The sequence below is a fragment of the Chlorocebus sabaeus genome, chromosome 11 (assembly GCF_047675955.1).
Source record: "Chlorocebus sabaeus isolate Y175 chromosome 11, mChlSab1.0.hap1, whole genome shotgun sequence".
Taxonomy (NCBI): domain Eukaryota; kingdom Metazoa; phylum Chordata; class Mammalia; order Primates; family Cercopithecidae; genus Chlorocebus; species Chlorocebus sabaeus.
This window is the reverse complement of record NC_132914.1, coordinates 28075699-28093817: the sequence shown is the minus strand read 5'-3', so window position 1 is coordinate 28093817 and position 18119 is coordinate 28075699. Positions and strand designations below refer to the sequence as shown.

Sequence of the window (18119 nt, the reverse complement as noted above, 5' to 3'; positions counted from 1 at the left end):
GGGGTCCATCCCCTCAAGCATTTATCTTTTGAGTCACAAACAATCCAATTACATTCTAAGTTATTTTTAAATTTACAATTAAGTTATTATTGACTATAGTCACCCTCTTGTCTATTAAGTAGTAGGTCTTATTCATTCTGTTTTCTTTTTGTACCCATTAAGCATCCCCACCTACTTGTCATTTTTATATCTCTGTACCAAGCCTTTCTCATACTATTTTTTTTAAGAGGAAAAATGAGCTAATGAAACGTAAAAGAAGAGGTTTTATTTAAAAGACTGTATAATTGTATAAAGTATGTGAGATATTATGAGGACGGGATCCTTCTTAATTGATTTAGGAATAGAATTCTACTAGTAGACAATCCATAAAATGTCATTTGGGAAAATAAGGGGCACATAGGTGAAGGAACTATATATTTGTGATGAAATCTGCATGCAAAAATTTCTGTCATATAAAATTTAAGAGAATCAAAGATACTCTAAAAAGAAATCAGTCAAGAAAATGCCTTCTTATCATGCTAAAAAGTTTAACTACAGAAATGGTCAAAAGAAGCTATCAGTTTTTATTGCTTCTGTTTTTTCAACAAATATTTATTGGATTTATTAGGTGCTAAGTTTACCAAATTATGTAAAACCATATATATTTTTTACCTGAATTATTCCAACTCATTTATACTTAGTATACTACTTTAATAAACCTAGTTTAGAGGAAAGAACCCTGGAGGCCTGAGAGCTGACCTTCCTTGTTATTAACTAGCAGTATGACCTTAGGCAGCCAAGTCCCTGCTCCATGACTGTTTCCTCCTTATAAAACCAAAAGAACTGACAGTCTCTAAGCATCCTTCCCACTGTAAAATGGGGGGTATCATAGTTCTATTGAATTAAGTTGTGTGTGTATAGTATTATACAGCATAGTGGTTTAAGAGGCCTCCACACTGCGGCACTATAACTTCTCTGTGCCTTAGTTTCCTCACTTGTAAAACAGGGATAATAACAGTTCCTATTTTATAGAGCTTATATGAGGATAAGATGAGAAATGCAAGTAGAGTACTTAAAACAGTGCTGGACACAGTAAATGATTTTTAAACATTAGCTATTATTACAATAGGCAGAGTGGGCTGGGTGCCTGTAATCCCAGCACTTTGGGAGGCCAAGGCAGGTGGATCGCTTGAGCTCAGGAGTTCAAGACCAGCCTGAGCAATTGGGCAACACAGTGAAACCCCATCTCTACAAAAAAAAAAAAAAAAAGCAACAAAATTAGCTGGGTGTGGTGGCATGCGCCTATAGTTCCAGCTACTTGGGGGGCTGAGGTGGGGGGATCATTTGAAGCTGGGAGGTCAAGGCTGCAGTAAACCATGATCATGCCACAGCACTCCAGCCTGGGCGACAGAGTGAGAGACCCTGTCTCAAAAAAATAAGTTAATAGTAATAGGCAGAATGCCTAGCACACAGCAGGTTCTCCAGTGAAGAGCTGTACCAAGGAAATGACACATAAGCTATCTTGGAAGATGCAAAGGAGCCAGCTAGGCAGGGTAGGGGTAGAGGCAGCGGGGAAAGGGCATTTCAGTCAGGATGAATAGCAAATGGCAAAACTTAGAGGTGGGAAGAGGAGTAGGAAAGGCCATCCAAGATGCAACTTCTGCAGATGAGGCAAGCGCTATATCCTGCAGTCCTAAGAAAGCAGTGAAGGCTTCTTAACTGTATTCCAAGTGCAAAAGGATGCAGCAAAGTGGCATGGCCAGATTTACGCTTCTAAACTGTTGCTGTGTGGAGAACAGATCAAACCTACTGACAGTAGTTTGGCCATAAACTGAAAAAAAGCCAGTGCTCACAATTAACAACTGTAAGCAAATTCTTAAAAGTTACTTGTATAATGCCCAACCAATGTTTAAAGAGGGTACCTTATTATAAATTAATTAAGGAGACACTATGTGCTACATTACAGCAAGGACAAAAAGGGGTCACTGTGTGAAATGTAAATACATCTTTCATGTGCTAACAGCCTTCACTGTGAGTATGAACGTAAGAATTTAAAAAGGTGCCCGATGTTCTTCCCTGAAAGTGGATGTTAGCCTAAAATCAGTCATTTGGCTGTAGCCACAATAGTCCCACTCACTTACATAATCCAGAAAACACTGCACCAATGACATTATATGTTACTTTTGTATTTAATCTAGCAGAATCAGAGGTAAATTAATTGTCAACTCTAGAAATTTGTTTTTACTCAGACCTTTCCCATTCAAAGCCTAGGAACATACCTTATGTGCTCCCAGTCGACACCTTCAAAAAAGGGATGACCTTTTATTTCTTCTACTCCACTATTTCCAATTCTGTTTTCAGAATCAATACAAAATCTACAACACGGAAGCAGAGAAATTATCATACAAAAGTTACATCTAAAGTATTCTAGCTGTATTACTTCAAATATTTCTTTTTTAAAGCAATATGTTTTTCTTTTATTGACGTTAACTATGTTTATTGTAGGAAATGTGGAAGAAAATAAAAATCTGTAAGCGCATTATTTAGCAATAACTACTGTAAATATTCTAATCTAATCTTTTACAATATTTAAAATACTGTGTTGCTACCATGGTTACTATGTTAGGTCTACTTTTTTTCACTTGATATACTGAGAAAATTTGCCAAAGTCATTAAATATTTTTCAAGAATTTTTTTTTGTGTGTGTGAGACAGAGTCTCACTCTGCCGCCCAGGCTCCAATGCAGTGGCGCGATCTTGGCTCACTGCAAGTCCCACCTCCCAGGCTCACACCATTCTCCTGCCTCAGCCTCCCGAGTAGCCGGGACTACAGGCACCCGCCACCACGCCTGGCTAATTTTTTGTATTTTTAGTAGACGGGATTTCACTGTGTTAGCCAGGACGGTCTCAATCTCCTGACCTCATGATCTGCCCACCTCCGCCTCCCAAAGTGCTGGGATTACAGGTGTGAGCCCCTGTGCCCGGCCAATAAATTTGTTTTCTAAAACTTACAAATAGAAATATTATAGCCAGTCTACTATTGAGCCAGTCCACTATTGTTGAACATTTAAATAGTTTTCAATTTTCACTATTAAATACCATGATAAACATATTGTACTTAAATCTTTATACATATCTGATTATCTGCATAAGCGAAATCCCTCGAACTTCTGGGTCAAAGGTCATATATAGTTTAGGGATTTAAAAAAAATAATATGCTGCCAACTGCTATTCCCACAAGTTGTTCCAATTTATATTCCTTCCAGCCATTCACAGCAGTACCAAACACTTCATATTAGTTGAGGAACACATGGAATTTTTTGCTTAGAAGATTTCACATATATACTTTTCATGACAGGAATCTGCTATTAACATTTTCCCTCTTTTTAATGGAATCAGGTCATTGCATTCTAACAGAAGTGACCTTCTGCTTTTATATATATCAGTAACTGAAGCAATACAAGACCTCCTCCCTCTTTTTAATTCCTAATTTTTTTTCCACATACTTCCTTTTAAGAGTTTACATTTTTAAAAACAGCTTTATTGATCTCTTTGACTGTATACATCAGTGTATACATCCCCTCTTCCCCTACAAAAGTGAAATGAGTCTTTTAGGTTCTTAGGAAATTTTAAGACACTATGAACTCCTCTAGGAATTTAACCACTAACCTGAGAATTAAGTCCTTGGCTTTCTCAGATATAGGTACCTCTGGAGGAAATACCAGAGTTTCTTTCCAGTTCATCACTTTTCTGTATGTTTCTTGAGGTGTTTCAGAGCAGAAAGGTGGATATCCTAGGTATCAAATAAATAAAAAACGTTTCATCAGCTTTGTGATCAGTGAAGTTATACCCACCAAACATGTGCTACAAGAAACCAAACAACCCTGAGTGCCCTATTTAATAGTCAAAAATGCCACCATTCATCAATTTACAATAACATTGCTAATAAAGTCAATAAAGGATTTAAAGCACTGCCTCCCCTTTTACCTGAAAAGCTATGAAGATAACCACTTTTATATGTGGGAGTCTGGGTTAAATACCCACCTTCCTGAAACAGGATCCCTGGAGACCTCACTGGTATTGATCAGTATGTATTTAACATTGGGGGAACATCAGAATTAAGTTTAAAAGACCTCAAATATTTTAGTCAATGATATCTGTAATATATTCAAACAGTGGCACTCAAGGAAATATACATATTTTGTACATAAATGAATGATAAAACATACCTATTAGCATTTCATACATAATCACTCCCAAAGACCACCAGTCACACAATTTGTTGTAACCAGTCTGCATGAATACTTCTGGAGCAATGTAATCTGGTGTCCCAACTGTGGAATATGCCTACAAAGGAGCAGCTTGTCAAACCAGCATTCTTAACATTTAAAAACTATCTATCTGAGGATGGCTTAGTACTAGAAAAAGCAATATATAGAGGAGTTAAATTTTCACTTATATTTATTTTGCATGTTAATCATGTGCAAGGCTTAGTGGTAGGTAGTAAGTCAGATAATATGTTATAGCCTATTATTTTTCAGTCTGTTGACTTTCCTGAGGGAATGCTGAATTAGTTTTCCTTTCCCTACTTGGTTGAACAAATATTTATAGAGTGTCCATATGTGCCAGGCATTTTAAAAGAATATATTATTTCTGCCCCCACAAGCAGCTCAATTAAGTTTTTTTATATATAGCCTTCAGTCTATTTCAAAAAGAATGAAAAAGTTGAACCTAGAAGACCTGGCTTCCCCACTCACTACTAATGTGTTCTTGGGCAAATTATTTCATTTCTCTGAGGCTCAGCTTCTGCCTACATAAAACTGGAATAGTAATACCTGCCTTAATAGAGTTGATATGAAGATGAAATGATAAACGGATGTGTTTTGTACACTACCAACTATAAAAATAAGCATGAGGTATTTTCATTATAAATGTAGTTCCAGGGTACTGCTTATCTATTAGGAAGCTATGCAGTTTTTAATTCTTAATTCATATAAAATCTTACAAAAATGATTTCTACAAGGCAGTAATTGTCAACTAGGGGTAGTACTCTTGGGGCCATGGCAAAATGTATGACTGCAGATTTTGTCATCTCAGTGACATGACTGGCATTTAGAGGGCAGGGGATCCAAGTGCTAAAGAAATTTCCTGCCCCAAACACTGAGTCCTCTCTACTTCTCCCTTGGGAAACACTTGATCTAAGGCTTGGGAACTACTGGCCATGAGAATAATAAAACACACACGTGAGTAATCACCTATGAATATTTTGTAAATGGGGGGGTACAGAATTCCCCCACCATAATTTTAAGCAGTATTCAGTTTTTCCCCTTTAAAAATAGGGAATATTGCAATTATTCTCAATCGCAAAACCTAATCTAAAACTGACACATTTTAAAAGTAAAACAAAGTGTCTCTCCTTAATGTGTTAACTGAATATATTTAAAAATACTGAAATGTTTTTACAAGCATAGGAAGTTTGCAGTTACTTAGGTTAATGATATAATAAACTCAATAATGCAAAGGTCATTTTATTTGGTTTTAGAGGGTATTAGCCTGTTATTTTTCAGTCTATTGACTTTCCTAAGGGAATGGTGAGTTTTCCTTTCATCACTTGGTTGAACAAATATTTATAGAGTGTCTGTATGTGCCAGGCATTTTAAAAGAAACGAGGAAAACAAAATCCAAAGGCACATTCTTAACCTGTAGACAGTTCATGGACCACGTTAACAGGACAAAGGGAAAGAGGAGGAAGGGGAAGCAATTCTTCTATCTGCTCAGTTACAGAGAGGAAATAGTATAGGGTGAAAAATCATGTAATTCTATATTAAAGGGGTAAATTTATCTGTGGCAAAGCCAGCTTTTTCAAATTTTATCTGTTTTATTGTAACACTGGTTACATCCCAAACTTCCTGTTTACTTTGTCTATAAAGAAGTTCTTAGAAACTCACAACCACTTTACTTGCCGATTGATACTTGTTGTATCAGGATTTATAACACAGGTATGAAAAATGGAAATCACAAGGCATTCATTACAATTGCATTCACCTCAGTGAGTTTTATTTAAAGTGCTAATTACTAGTAAACAGCTTACTCATAGGTATGCTCAGTTAAGTACTCTAAAGTTATAAAGTAAAAACCAACACTTTGCTTTACAGGCAAGGAAACTTAACAGAGAAACTAAGAAAACCGTGTGATTCCAAAACAAGCGCTATCATTGTTACGAAGTGAATACTAATTATTATAAAGATACAAATAATCAAGTTAAAACCAGTTAAGATTTTAGAACCAAGGCACAAAATTCTTTCTTAAAAACTGGTTGACTCACCAGTTGTCTCCTGTTCTTCTTCCAAGTTTCTGCTTTCCTCTTTGAGTTCATGTTCTGAAATGCTAATTTCAACAATATGGAATTGTAATCACGAGAGAAAAATGCTCTCCACAAAAACAAAATCACACATATACATCTAAAACACAGTGGATTAAGGAGTGGGGAAAGGGAAAGAACCTTCCGTTCTCTACAGTATCTTAACCAGGGAAAAAACAAAACAAACAAACAAAACCAAACTTACAGAAGTCACTTGGTGGGTTGTGTGTGAGATTTCTATAAAATTCAGTCCTGTGAGCTTTCTTTAATCCCGTACACAAACCAAAATCAGATAATTTTACATGACCCTAAAAAAAATCCAGTAAAATTAGATTATATTAACTTTGAAAACAAAAAGCCTTGTTATAAACTCCTCTGTTAAATGCCAATTGTTATAATAATTCTTAGCTTGGGATTTATACAAGTAAAATGTAAAATTATAAGTATCTGATGATGATGATTTTTAAAAGTAGAAAATGGAGGGAGATAAAAAGAGAGCCATATTCCCCGTTGTCATTTCATTCTCAAGTTGTCTCCTAGTACCTTATCATACAAAATAATGTTGTTTAGCAATATTCTAAATTGCAGTTGCTGATATCCACTCACAAAATCAGCTCTACTGCTCTAAAAAAATAATCAACAGCCTAGTAATTCACCAGTTTATTCACATGCCTTGGCATCCAATAAAAGGTTGTCTGGCTTAATATCCCGATGGATGAAACCCAACTGGTGGATCGCATCTATTGCCAGAACAGTCTCTGAAATGTAGAACTGTGTCTCCTCTTCTGTCAAGGTGTCTTTCTTCATTAGCAATGTCATCATGTCACCTAAATAAAGGGAAGTCAAATACATTATTATTGAAAATGTCTCAAAGGTGGAATACCTTGTAAAAGCTTTCCTGATTTTTTTTTTTTTTTTTTTTTGAAACAGTCTCACTCTGTTGCTCAGGTTGGAGTGCAGTGGTGTGATCATGGCTCACTGCAACCTCCACCTCCTGGGTTCAAACAGTTTTCGTGCCTCAGCCACCCAGGTAGCTGGGATTACAGGTGTGTGCTACCACACCCAGCTAATTTTTGTATTTTTAGTACAGATGGGGTTTTGCCATGTTGGCCAGGTTGGTCTCAAACTCCTGGTTTCAAGCTATCTGCCTGCCTCAGCATCCCAAAGTACTGGGATTACATGCATGAGCCACCATGCCCAGCTAGCTTTCCTGAGTTTGCATTTTATGATCTACCCAGTATATTTCTAACCATATCTTGGGCCAAATAAAAGTGCCATTGCATAAGCAGAAATTTCATGACTTTTAATGGTTTTAAGGCAGACGCCATGTGAAATCAAATCACGAAAGAGCTGATAATGAAATAATATATACCACTCAATTAACTGCTGAGGCAAATGTCAAACTGCAAAAAAATCAGAATAATTGCGCCTGGAAACCAAATATATTCTTTTGGAGTTTAGTGGGACATTATCCCACTAAAAAAAGGCACCTGCAGACATTCTTTTATTTTCAAGGAATTTTAAAAGTCTTAACAGTTTTAACTGTTGTAAACACTGGTGCACTTACAACACAGAATTGACAACTGATTACATTTTTTTTCATACGTCTTTTGAGGCTTAAAAAAAATAGGGGGGTGGGGGCAGTGGGCCACACCTGTATTCCCAACACTTTGGAAGGCTGAGGTGGGTGGATCACTTGAGGTCAGGAGTTCGAGACCAGCCTGGCCAATATGGTGAAACCTCGTCTCGACTAAATACAAAAAAATTAGCTGGGCATGGTGGCAGGTGCCTGTAATCCCAGCTACTCAGGAGGCTGAGGCAGGAGAATCGCTTGAACCAGGGAGGCAGAGGTTGCAGTGCGCCAAAATCATACCACTGCACTCCAGCCTAGGCAACAGAGCGAGACTTCATCTCAAAAAATAAAAATTAAAAACAAAACAAAACAAACAAAAAAGCAAGTATTCTTTGCCCTCCATTGCCATTCTTTTCCCCTTGCCCTCTTTGCTGAGCAATGATTAAACCTGTTTTCTTTATAAATTACACAGTCTCATGTATTTTTTTTGTAACAACACAAAATAAACTAACATAACTTCACTAGCAATCAGTGAACCCAGAACGGTAATATTTAAAATGTGCCAACTTTATCATTCCTTTAAAACAATCTGTTTGTGGTAAAAATGAGCATCCATATGGGAGTAAATATTTTTAAACTATGACACTGTAAAGCCTCAGAGCAAGGAATATAAAAGTAAACCTCACCAATAAAATTATTATTGCATATAAAGATGTGCTTGTATCAGTCTGTCATTGATACAATGTTTGCTTTTACCTCCAGGGAGAAATTCCATGATTAGATAAAGATTCCTCTTATCCTGAAAACTGTAAAACATCTTCACCACCCAGGCACCATCTGCTTCTACCAAAATATCTCTTTCTGCTCGGATATGGGCCACCTAGATGAATATATTTTTGAAAAAAAATAATCGTAAGCACATCACACATTTGTCAAACTCATCTCTTACACTTATCCATCAATAACAGTTAATGAAGAAAAGATGGAATTTCAGAAGATTTGATACATATATGAATGATCATATTGTCATCAAATATGGAGAACCTCAAGAAATAGTTTATTTTAGCTTATATCTTTAGGTCTAAAAAGGTGAGGTCCACAGGTATATTATGTGAGGCTAAGGCCTCTGAGGTAGAGCAAGAATCAGTCTAACAACTTTTTAACTAGAATCTCTACCCAGCCTAGGATCCTGGCTTTGTCATATAAAAGTCATAGTGTGACTTTTAAAGTTAAAAGTAGTAAGCCGGGCTGGGCGCAGCGGCTCACGCCTGTAATCCCAGCACTTGGGAGGCCAAGGCGGGCGGATCATGAGGTCAGGAGATGGAGACCATCCTGGCTAAAATGGTGAAACCCCGTCTCTACTAAAAATACAAAAAATTAGCCGGGCGTGGTGGCACGCGCCTGTAGTCCCAGCTACTCGGGAGGCTGAGGCAGGAGAATCACTTGAACCTGCTAGGCGGAGGATGCAGCGAGCTGAGATCGCGTCACTGCACTCCAGCCTGGTGACAGAATGAGGTTCCATCTCAAAAAAAAAAAAGAGTAAGCAATGCCCGGTAAATTGGTATAGCAAAGCCAAGGTTGGCGAAAAATAGCACACTATTTTTAATTGTTAAAGGTCCCAGCTTGATCATTATTTGGTGTTTTTTAAGAAATAGTGACAATTATAGTAACTATATTATATTTAGTATTATAACATAAAACCTCTATCGTACCTATAAATGTTAGCTACAACAAATTCGTGTAACTTTTGGGGATTTTGCCACTGATTTCTCGGACACATAATTACTAGAGATACTATTATGTGAAAATGTTATAGGCCGGGCGCGGTGGCTCAAGCCTGTAATCCCAGCACTTTGGGAGGCCGAGACGGGCGGATCACGAGGTCAGGAGATCGAGACCATCTTGGCTAACACGGTGAAACCCCGTCTCTACTAAAAAATACAAAAAACTAGCCGGGCGAGGTGGCCAGCGCCTGTAGTCCCAGCTACTTGGGAGGCTGAGACAGGAGAATAGCGTAAACCCGGGAGGCGGAGCTTGCAGTGAGCTGAGATCCGGCCACTGCACTCCAGCCTGGGCAACAGAGCGAGACTCCATCTCAAAAAAAAAAAAAAAAAAAAAAAAAAAAAAAAAATGTTATAGACTGGAAAATTTTATAAACTGGATAATTTATGGGGTTGGTATAACTGTTTGCAGAAGCTTTTGCATTAATATATTTACACACTTTTTCCAAAGGTTAATAATAAGATCTGATTTATACTTTTGCTATTTTCACTGTGAAACATTATAAACTCTGGTCCAAAGCACATGAGAACATACATTTGTAAACCGTTTTATGATAATAAAATATGATCTGCTTAAAGTGTCATATTTGGAATTACTCCTAGTGCAGTAAATATCCTGAAAATCAAAGCATAAGAGTTGAGGAGTAAGAACTTGTTTTCTGACATGAAAATACTTTATAATTTCTGTGGATCTGTTTCATTAAGTGAAAAGGGGTAGCAAGAGTGCCTCACTATTACCTTTCATGAAGCAATTTAAGGTGGTAAGGAAAAGTCCTAAACTTTGGTGTTGCATCTGGTGTGTAAAGAAAACAGCTACAACATAAATATGACTTGATTATTGTTAAATGGTTTAAAGCCAAATTACAGGATCTCTTTCCAAAACAGGATGCAAAGGTTGGAAAGTATGACCTGTGATAATCTGGTACAACAATAGTGGGGAGATCAGTTGCTACTTAATTTTGCGGGGGTGGTTTGCATTAAAATAAATGTGATAAAAGTTAAAATATTGCTGTATTAGAACTAAGTAGAAAAAAGCTTTCTAAGACAAAATTCAGTGGTAACAAATGCAAATTAATTTATACAGGGGTAAAAACCCCAAAATGCAAAAGCAACTAAACGTTGGGCTACAGTGAGATTTCCGCCCCCCACCTCCCCACAGGAAAGAGCAGTGGTCCAGGCTCCTTAACTTCCCACAAAATATTCTAGACCAAGGGTTGTCCAGTACAGATGTAACACAAGTCATATATGTAATTTTTTAATCTTCTAGAAGCCACATACAAATTATTTTTAATAATATAGTTTATATAACCTAATATATCCAAATGTTATCACTTCAGTATGTAATCAATATAAAAATCATTGAAATATTTTATGGGGTTTTTTTTTTTGCACCAAGTCTTATTTGCTAGATATCTCAATTTGTGTCCAGCAGCCACATGTAGCTGGTATCTACACTACAGTTGGAACTAACTGCTTCCTTCTGTCCTTCCTATTATACCCTAGTAGGACTAATCCCATTATGGCTAAGTTAGATTCCCGTTGACCTCCTTGTCTCTGAGCCTATGCATCTTTACCCACATCCTTATTCCCATCATTATCTACAGTTCTCTAATCCAACTCAATATCTCAACCTTCCTTGCCTTCCAAACCTCTTCCCTCTGGAGAATCATAGCCTGTCATCAACAAAATCCCCTATAACCCTGTCTCCAGATAGTTCCTATTACCTTCCTACCCTAACTGAAACTACAGTGAAAAATCACCCAACTATGCCAATGGGTTTCACTTTAAATTCAGGACTGCAAATCTCAATGAGCCTTCAATTGCATTTCTTTAGCAGGTCTGCTCTCCCACACCTGAAAATGACCATTTCACAATTTCCCTCCTTAAATCTTCAAAAAGCCATCCCTCCTTTACTCGAAGACACCCCCTGTAACTGCATTAAGGCACAGGAAACATGGAGAGAGCCCAGAATATTTATAAAGTTACAGATTTTAGAAATATGTAAAATCAGCAAATTTCCAGGAGACTAGTTTTGATCATCTGATATGTGATAGGGATTCTGGGAGCCAAGAACTGTCCTTTATTTTCACTGTAGTCAGAAAAGAAGGTATTTCAGAAGGTACGGACTGAATGTTCGTGCATCTACAAAATTCACAGAGTAAAGCTTGAATCTCCATTGAGCCTGTATTTGGAGATGGACCCTTAGGGAATTAATTAAGGTTAAATGACGTCGTAAGGGTGGAATTAGTATCCTTATAAGAAAAGACACCAGAGACTTCTCACAGGAGTGTGTGTCCCCGCACACACCAAGGAAAGGCCATGTGAAAACTTAGTGAAAGGTGGCCATCTGCAAGCCAGGAAGAGAGGCCTCACCAGAAACCAAAACCTGCCCGAACTTTCATTTTTGACTTGTAGCCTCCAAAACTGTGAGAAAATAAGTTTCTGTTGTTTAAGCTAATCAGCCTGTTGTATTCTGTTATGGAAGTCTAAGCAGACTAATACATAGATTTTAAACTTGGAAGAAACCTTAAAAGAATTGAGAAACACTAAAACAGGCTACCAAAAAGTTAGTAACTTATGTAGTAAGATGTGTAAATTGCTTCTTAAAAATTCTAATATAAACACTCTTAACACCTCGTCAGTGGATGCTCCTTTATATTACATGTGTTAAAGAACTCATACCTGCTCTTTTTCAAGCATATCAGCCTTTCTCAATATCTTCATTGCATAGATATGGCCTGTATCTTTCTTCTGGACCAACCGCACCTAAAATATAAAAACATATATTATAAATGTTAAATAGTCACTACTATTTGTTCAGGAATGAAAAGCAGCTTCCCTTAAAGAAAGCAGGAATTTGCCAGTGTTGGCATTTCAAGAAATATATATATATATTTTTTGAGACGGAGCTTCACTCATGTCGCCCAGGATGGAGTGCAATGGTGGGATCTCAGCTCACTGCAACTTCCGCCTCCTGGGTTCAAGTGATTCTCCTGCCTCAGCCTCCCAAGTAGCTGGGATTACAGGCACCCACCACCACGCCTAAGTAATTTTTGTATTTTCAGTAGAGACAGGGTTTCACTGGCCAGGCTGGTCTCGAACTCCTGACCTCAGGGGATCCACCTACCTCAGCCTCCCAAAGTGTTGGGATTACACATTAATGTAATGTGTAATGTTAATATTTTAACACACATTTTAAATTATCTTAAGATACATATTTGTAGCAGTAATGACTTTTAAAAAGAAGCACACCTCTCCAAAAGCTCCTCTTCCTATAACTTTCAGAGACTCAAAGTCATCCAAGCCAAGTCTGGTCCTTTTGAGCCGTAAGAACTCTGTTTCTTTGCGAGCGTGTTGTGATCGACGTAACTTTTTCTATTTAAAAAAAAGACAATTTAAAAGGATGATTTTATAATCAGGTTATTTTGAAGGAGCTTCTAGTATTAAAAGATGATGCACATAAAAATAAATGATAGCACTAACGTAATATACTATTAGGCTAAAACATTTTAAGGAAAATTTAAAAAATGTTTAACAATTGATAAATCTTTACTCTTGAAGTGGACGCCGTTAAATATGTAATCTAGTCCATCATATTTGTCTATATATGTATAACTTATTCTTTCATCTATATGGTAACTTAATTCCATAAATAAAAATTAAATGTTAGGAAATTTTGATAGTATTCGGATACTGATTTTTATTCTGTCAGGAAATCTGCTTTGCTTCAATCCCTTAACTTCCAAGGTTGCTCTTTCTCAACTACTGAGACTTGTGACAATAAAGTAACAGCATAATGGTAGTGTTTCCAAAGAGATTTGCTTGTGATAGAATTTACTCTTGGGCAAATTTTAATAAACTGCTTGAGAATTGGCATACAACTTCCTGAAAATATAAAATTGCAAAAACAATTACAAGAAGAAGTCACTAAAATATCCAAGTCGGTAATTTTATAACTGATTCTACAAAGACCACAAAAAATAACTTCCATTAATAAGCAACACTGTGAAATACCTGAAGGTTACATTTCGAACAGGCATTTATTTTATTATTCTAAACTTCATTTTTCCCCCCTCACCAATCAAAATTCTGTTTTTTGACACAGTTAGCTCCTAGTAGAGGAAACACTAAGTGGAAAAGAAACAGTATCCGTGAAAAAATTTAACTCCTGTTCATCTTCAACTGAATCCTGTCAAGCTGTTAGTGGTTCAGTTCGGAGGGACAAACAAGTCAAAATGACAGTAACAGCTTAGAAACACTGCTTCTAAATGCAGCTCCTGGTATAGCCTCTCCCTACTCCTGTGTACATCTGTTTTTAAAAGGGTTAGGTGAACTATTAATTAGAAATATGTATGTAAACATGTATTATTGATGCAATGGAATTCTGATACTTCTAACAAAGTTCATCTAAGAAGATAAAATCAAGAAATGTCTTCAAACAGCTCAATGAAGTTATACACTAAGGCACACCAATGGGTAAATTACGACAGTAATGAAGATAAAAATCAAGCACATAAATTAACAGGCTTTGCCTAATGTCTTTTTTTAATGTCTTTAATGTCTTTTTCCACATCTGATATTGAGTATAAAATACAATGGTACTATGGAAAAAGTGAGCAAGCAACAATGAAATATAATTTTTTTCATTAAGAAGTGAGGCAATAAGCCCGGCACGGTGGCTCGTGCCTGTAATCCCAGGACTTTGGGAGGCCGAGGTGGGATCCCGAGGTGGGACTTTGGGATCACCAGGTCAGGAGATTGAGACCATCCTGGCCAACACGGTGAAACCCCGTCCCTACTAAAAATACAAAAATCAGCGGGGCGTGGTGGCATGCAACTGTACTCAGGAGGCTGAGGCAGGAGAATCGCTTGAACCCAGGAGGCGGAGGTTGCGGTGAGCCAAGATCCCACTGTTGCACTCCAGCCTGGGTGACAAGAGCGAAACTCCGTCTCAAAAATATATATGTGTGTGTGTGTGTGTGTGTGTGTGTGTATGTGTGTGTATATATATGTATCCTGAAATAACAACATCTTTAAGGGAAGCTACTTAAATATTTTAACGGAGCTAAAATTACATTGATATAATTAAGAAAACAAATGTGGCCTAAAACAACAGTGAAGACTATTTTTTGCTGCTTTTTACATAAATGCAATAATGAATACCTTTTTTTGCACATAGGTATTCAAAAATACCTTTTGAATAATAAAATAAATTACTAGTAAAACAAAAGATAGCTCCAAAAAGTATCTGATTTAAAATTTTAAGACTAATTTTTAAAAGGCCACTTGGCGGCGCTATAGTGTCATGTCCTTTAAAGAAGTGCTAAGGAGGGCTTTTTTAAAATTACATAAATAAGTATAAGAATTTTGAAAGATATTTTGAATCTCTCCCTCTATAGATTATAAAACAGTACAGTTGGATATAGTTGCAGAAATCCTGCCTAATCTGAATGGAAAAGATGACCTCGCTATACAGAGTTTCATAAATTGTCTACTAGTTTGTATAATGCAGCACTCAAACAATTTATGTGGTTTTGGCCACAGCCATTTAATAGCAAAGAGAGAGAGTCACAAGTGTATGGAACACATAATTCTATAAAAATGAGCATTACCTATAACATTGTTACATTATTTTTAAAAAACTGATTCCATGATTTTTGTCTTAGAATCAGTGTTGGGGTCCAGAGGTAGCTGAAGCAAATCCATGTTAAACAAACAAACAAACAAACAAAAAACTGGTGAAAAAGCCTGTTGATATATTTACTCACAATCTGTATAGATTAAGTAGCCTTGAAAGACAAATAGTATCCTTCTGGTAATCGCATCCTTTCCTCTTCAAAGGAGACAACAAAAATCTGTGGACAGCTTAACATTTCACGACTCTCTTTTATAGCTTGAACTTGCCTATTTAGTTTTTTGTTAAATAACAATCCATGTTGAATGGGATTTTCGTAAGTGAGATGAAACTAGAAAGTAATTTTCTTCCTTTCTCCCTTCTTTTTTATATAGGTGCTCCTCAAACTCGATCTGTAGGGTGGCCAGTATTTGTATAAGACAGATATGCATACAAAGTTTTCAGATGTAAAAGCGTTCAGCTAGCAACTTCATCTATTTTATTTTTATGAAACAATTTTATTTTTTATCAAGCCCACCCCATATAAAGATGCTGTAACATACTTATATTAAGGTTGAGAGAGCTTGTCTATTTTATAGAATTTGATATAATCCAGGCTCTGGCATGGGGCCTAGTAATAAGCACTTGTGGAATTAAAAACATTTTTACAGAAAAACATTAGAAGTTTTATAAACTGGAATCATGGGCCACTGACTTTTTATGGAAAAATCATCTATTTTCTACAAGTTATCCAGAAAAATTAGAGAAAATAGCTGTAACTGTAGTTACTACTTGCTGATGCGGACCAGAAGTTGCAAACAGGAAGCTACAAACTATATTCAGCCTACAGATATATTTGATTTGGACTGCAAGTTGGTTTTCAAAAACAGGTGATTGGTTATTCCGCAAAAAAATCCAGATTAACAGCTTCTCTGGAAAAACAGGGCCTTGGCCACAGGGGCCAATGGTAGCAATCCCCTTTAGATGAGCCTTGGTTCCCTCATTTGTCAGTCCCCACCACTGATGCCAGTCCCCAGGAGACATGTCCAAGTGGGCTGGGACTCTTAAATTACAGCAATGTGAAAAGTGGCATGTCTTTGCCAACAGATAAACTGTGAGGATCAATATTTAAGAAAATAATAAATATTTTTTAAAAAGGAAAAATATTAATATATTTCTTTGTGGAAGCAAAAATATCATATAAGTTGAATATGGAAACAAAGTATATCTGGATGAAAAGAATATATAACCCTAGATGCCACTATGAGACTAACCTGGCCAGCTTGTCTCACTTCTGTCGCCTGCTTAATGCTTGGGCATCTATTTTTGCAGTCTCTTCCCTACACTTCAAATTAAGATCTGATACTTAAGATTTCTGTATCAATATAATGATGTATAATATATAAATGCAATTATATGGTTATTAATTATAAGAAATTTATAATTCTAATTTTAAAATGAGGAAAGATATGCTCAGTCTTATTTTTCCTCTATAGATTGGAATACAGATTTAAGTCACTACCTTTCTCACTAAAATTTAAAGGACATAAATGAGCTTTTAAAATATTAATGTTATGTAAATAATAATAGATAATTTTAAATGTAAAAACATTTGAGTTTTCTAGATTGAGTCAACTGATTAGCAAAGTTACCACCTTTAGTATAACTCATAAAACACTGTATTTGATTTAAACATTGCAACTATAAGGAACAGGTACAGTCCTAGGAAAGGTACAGGGAAGATTAGATACTGATTTGATTTCAATTAATCATTTGATGATGGTCTACTCTTTAAATACAGAAACTCTTTTTTTTTTTTTTTTGTCAACCAGGCTGGAGTGCAATGGCATGATCTCAGCTCACCGCAGCCTCCACCTTCTGAGCTCAAGTGATCCTCCCATCTGAGCCTCCTGAGTAGCTGGGACTACATACATAGGACACCATGCTTAATTTTTAAATTTTTTTGTAGAGAACAGGTCTTACTATATTTCCCAGGCTGATCTTGAACTCCTGGGCTCAAGTGATCCTCCTATCGTGGCCTCCCAAAGTGCTGGGATTACAGGTGTATGCCACTGCACTCAGCATGTTAAACTAATCAATCTAGGTTGTGACTCCCTATTGCCTAGTACTAAAGTATACCTTTTTTAGTAAACTATTCTAAACCTAGCTTTCCATGGTGTGCTATCAACTTACTTCGCTATTTCCTTTTATTGCACCCTTTATAGCTCAAATGTAAACTCATTATTCTGTATACGTAATGTAAATTCTACCCATTCTTTACAATTCAAATCAATTGTTACTTCTATGAAACCTTTTCTGATCCTCTGAATTAGAGGAAAAATCTTCTCTATATTTTCAAAGTTCACCACATTCTATCATGCGTACGTATTTTTACACACACACACTCACTCTCCCTCTCCTAATCTAAAACTCCTTGAGGGCAAAAGCCATTATTCGTTTATTCACCAAATATTTGTTTTAGCTCTGCCAGACAGCTGTGGAGATGTAATGCTCAACAAGACGTTACAGTGTCTAGTCTTTGGGAAGACTGTACTTTAAGGCTCCCATGGGGATAGGAACAGTAGAATACAAGAAGGTACCTTGAGAGGTTAAGGAAGATTTCCCAGTGGAAGTGATGCCTGAAGTGAGGCCTAAAGCTGCTTCTTTGCCCAGGCTGGAGTGAAATGACGTATCGTAGCTCATGGCAACCTCAAACTCCCAGGCTCAGGTGATCCTCCCACCTCTACCCTACCAAGTAGCTAGGACTACAGGCATGCCCCACCATGCCCAGCTACTAAAGATTCTTAAGAAT

The 18119-nt window shown here is 36.7% G+C and overlaps 1 protein-coding gene across 2 annotated transcripts in view; it reads right to left on the bottom strand.

The window, feature by feature from the left end:
• The window catches only part of STK38L (serine/threonine kinase 38 like), a 79104-nt gene that overhangs the window by 3243 nt on the left and 57742 nt on the right, over positions 1 to 18119 (bottom strand). For both annotated transcript variants that reach the window (XM_007968025.3, XM_037990242.2), the window contains 9 exons: positions 12946 to 13068; positions 12376 to 12459; positions 8669 to 8792; positions 7012 to 7166; positions 6545 to 6647; positions 6304 to 6365; positions 4208 to 4325; positions 3648 to 3771; positions 2259 to 2354 (listed from right to left, as the gene is read on the bottom strand). In XM_007968025.3, the coding sequence (XP_007966216.1) occupies positions 2259 to 2354; positions 3648 to 3771; positions 4208 to 4325; positions 6304 to 6365; positions 6545 to 6647; positions 7012 to 7166; positions 8669 to 8792; positions 12376 to 12459; positions 12946 to 13068 (989 nt within the window). The remainder of the gene's footprint in view (positions 1 to 2258; positions 2355 to 3647; positions 3772 to 4207; positions 4326 to 6303; positions 6366 to 6544; positions 6648 to 7011; positions 7167 to 8668; positions 8793 to 12375; positions 12460 to 12945; positions 13069 to 18119) is intronic.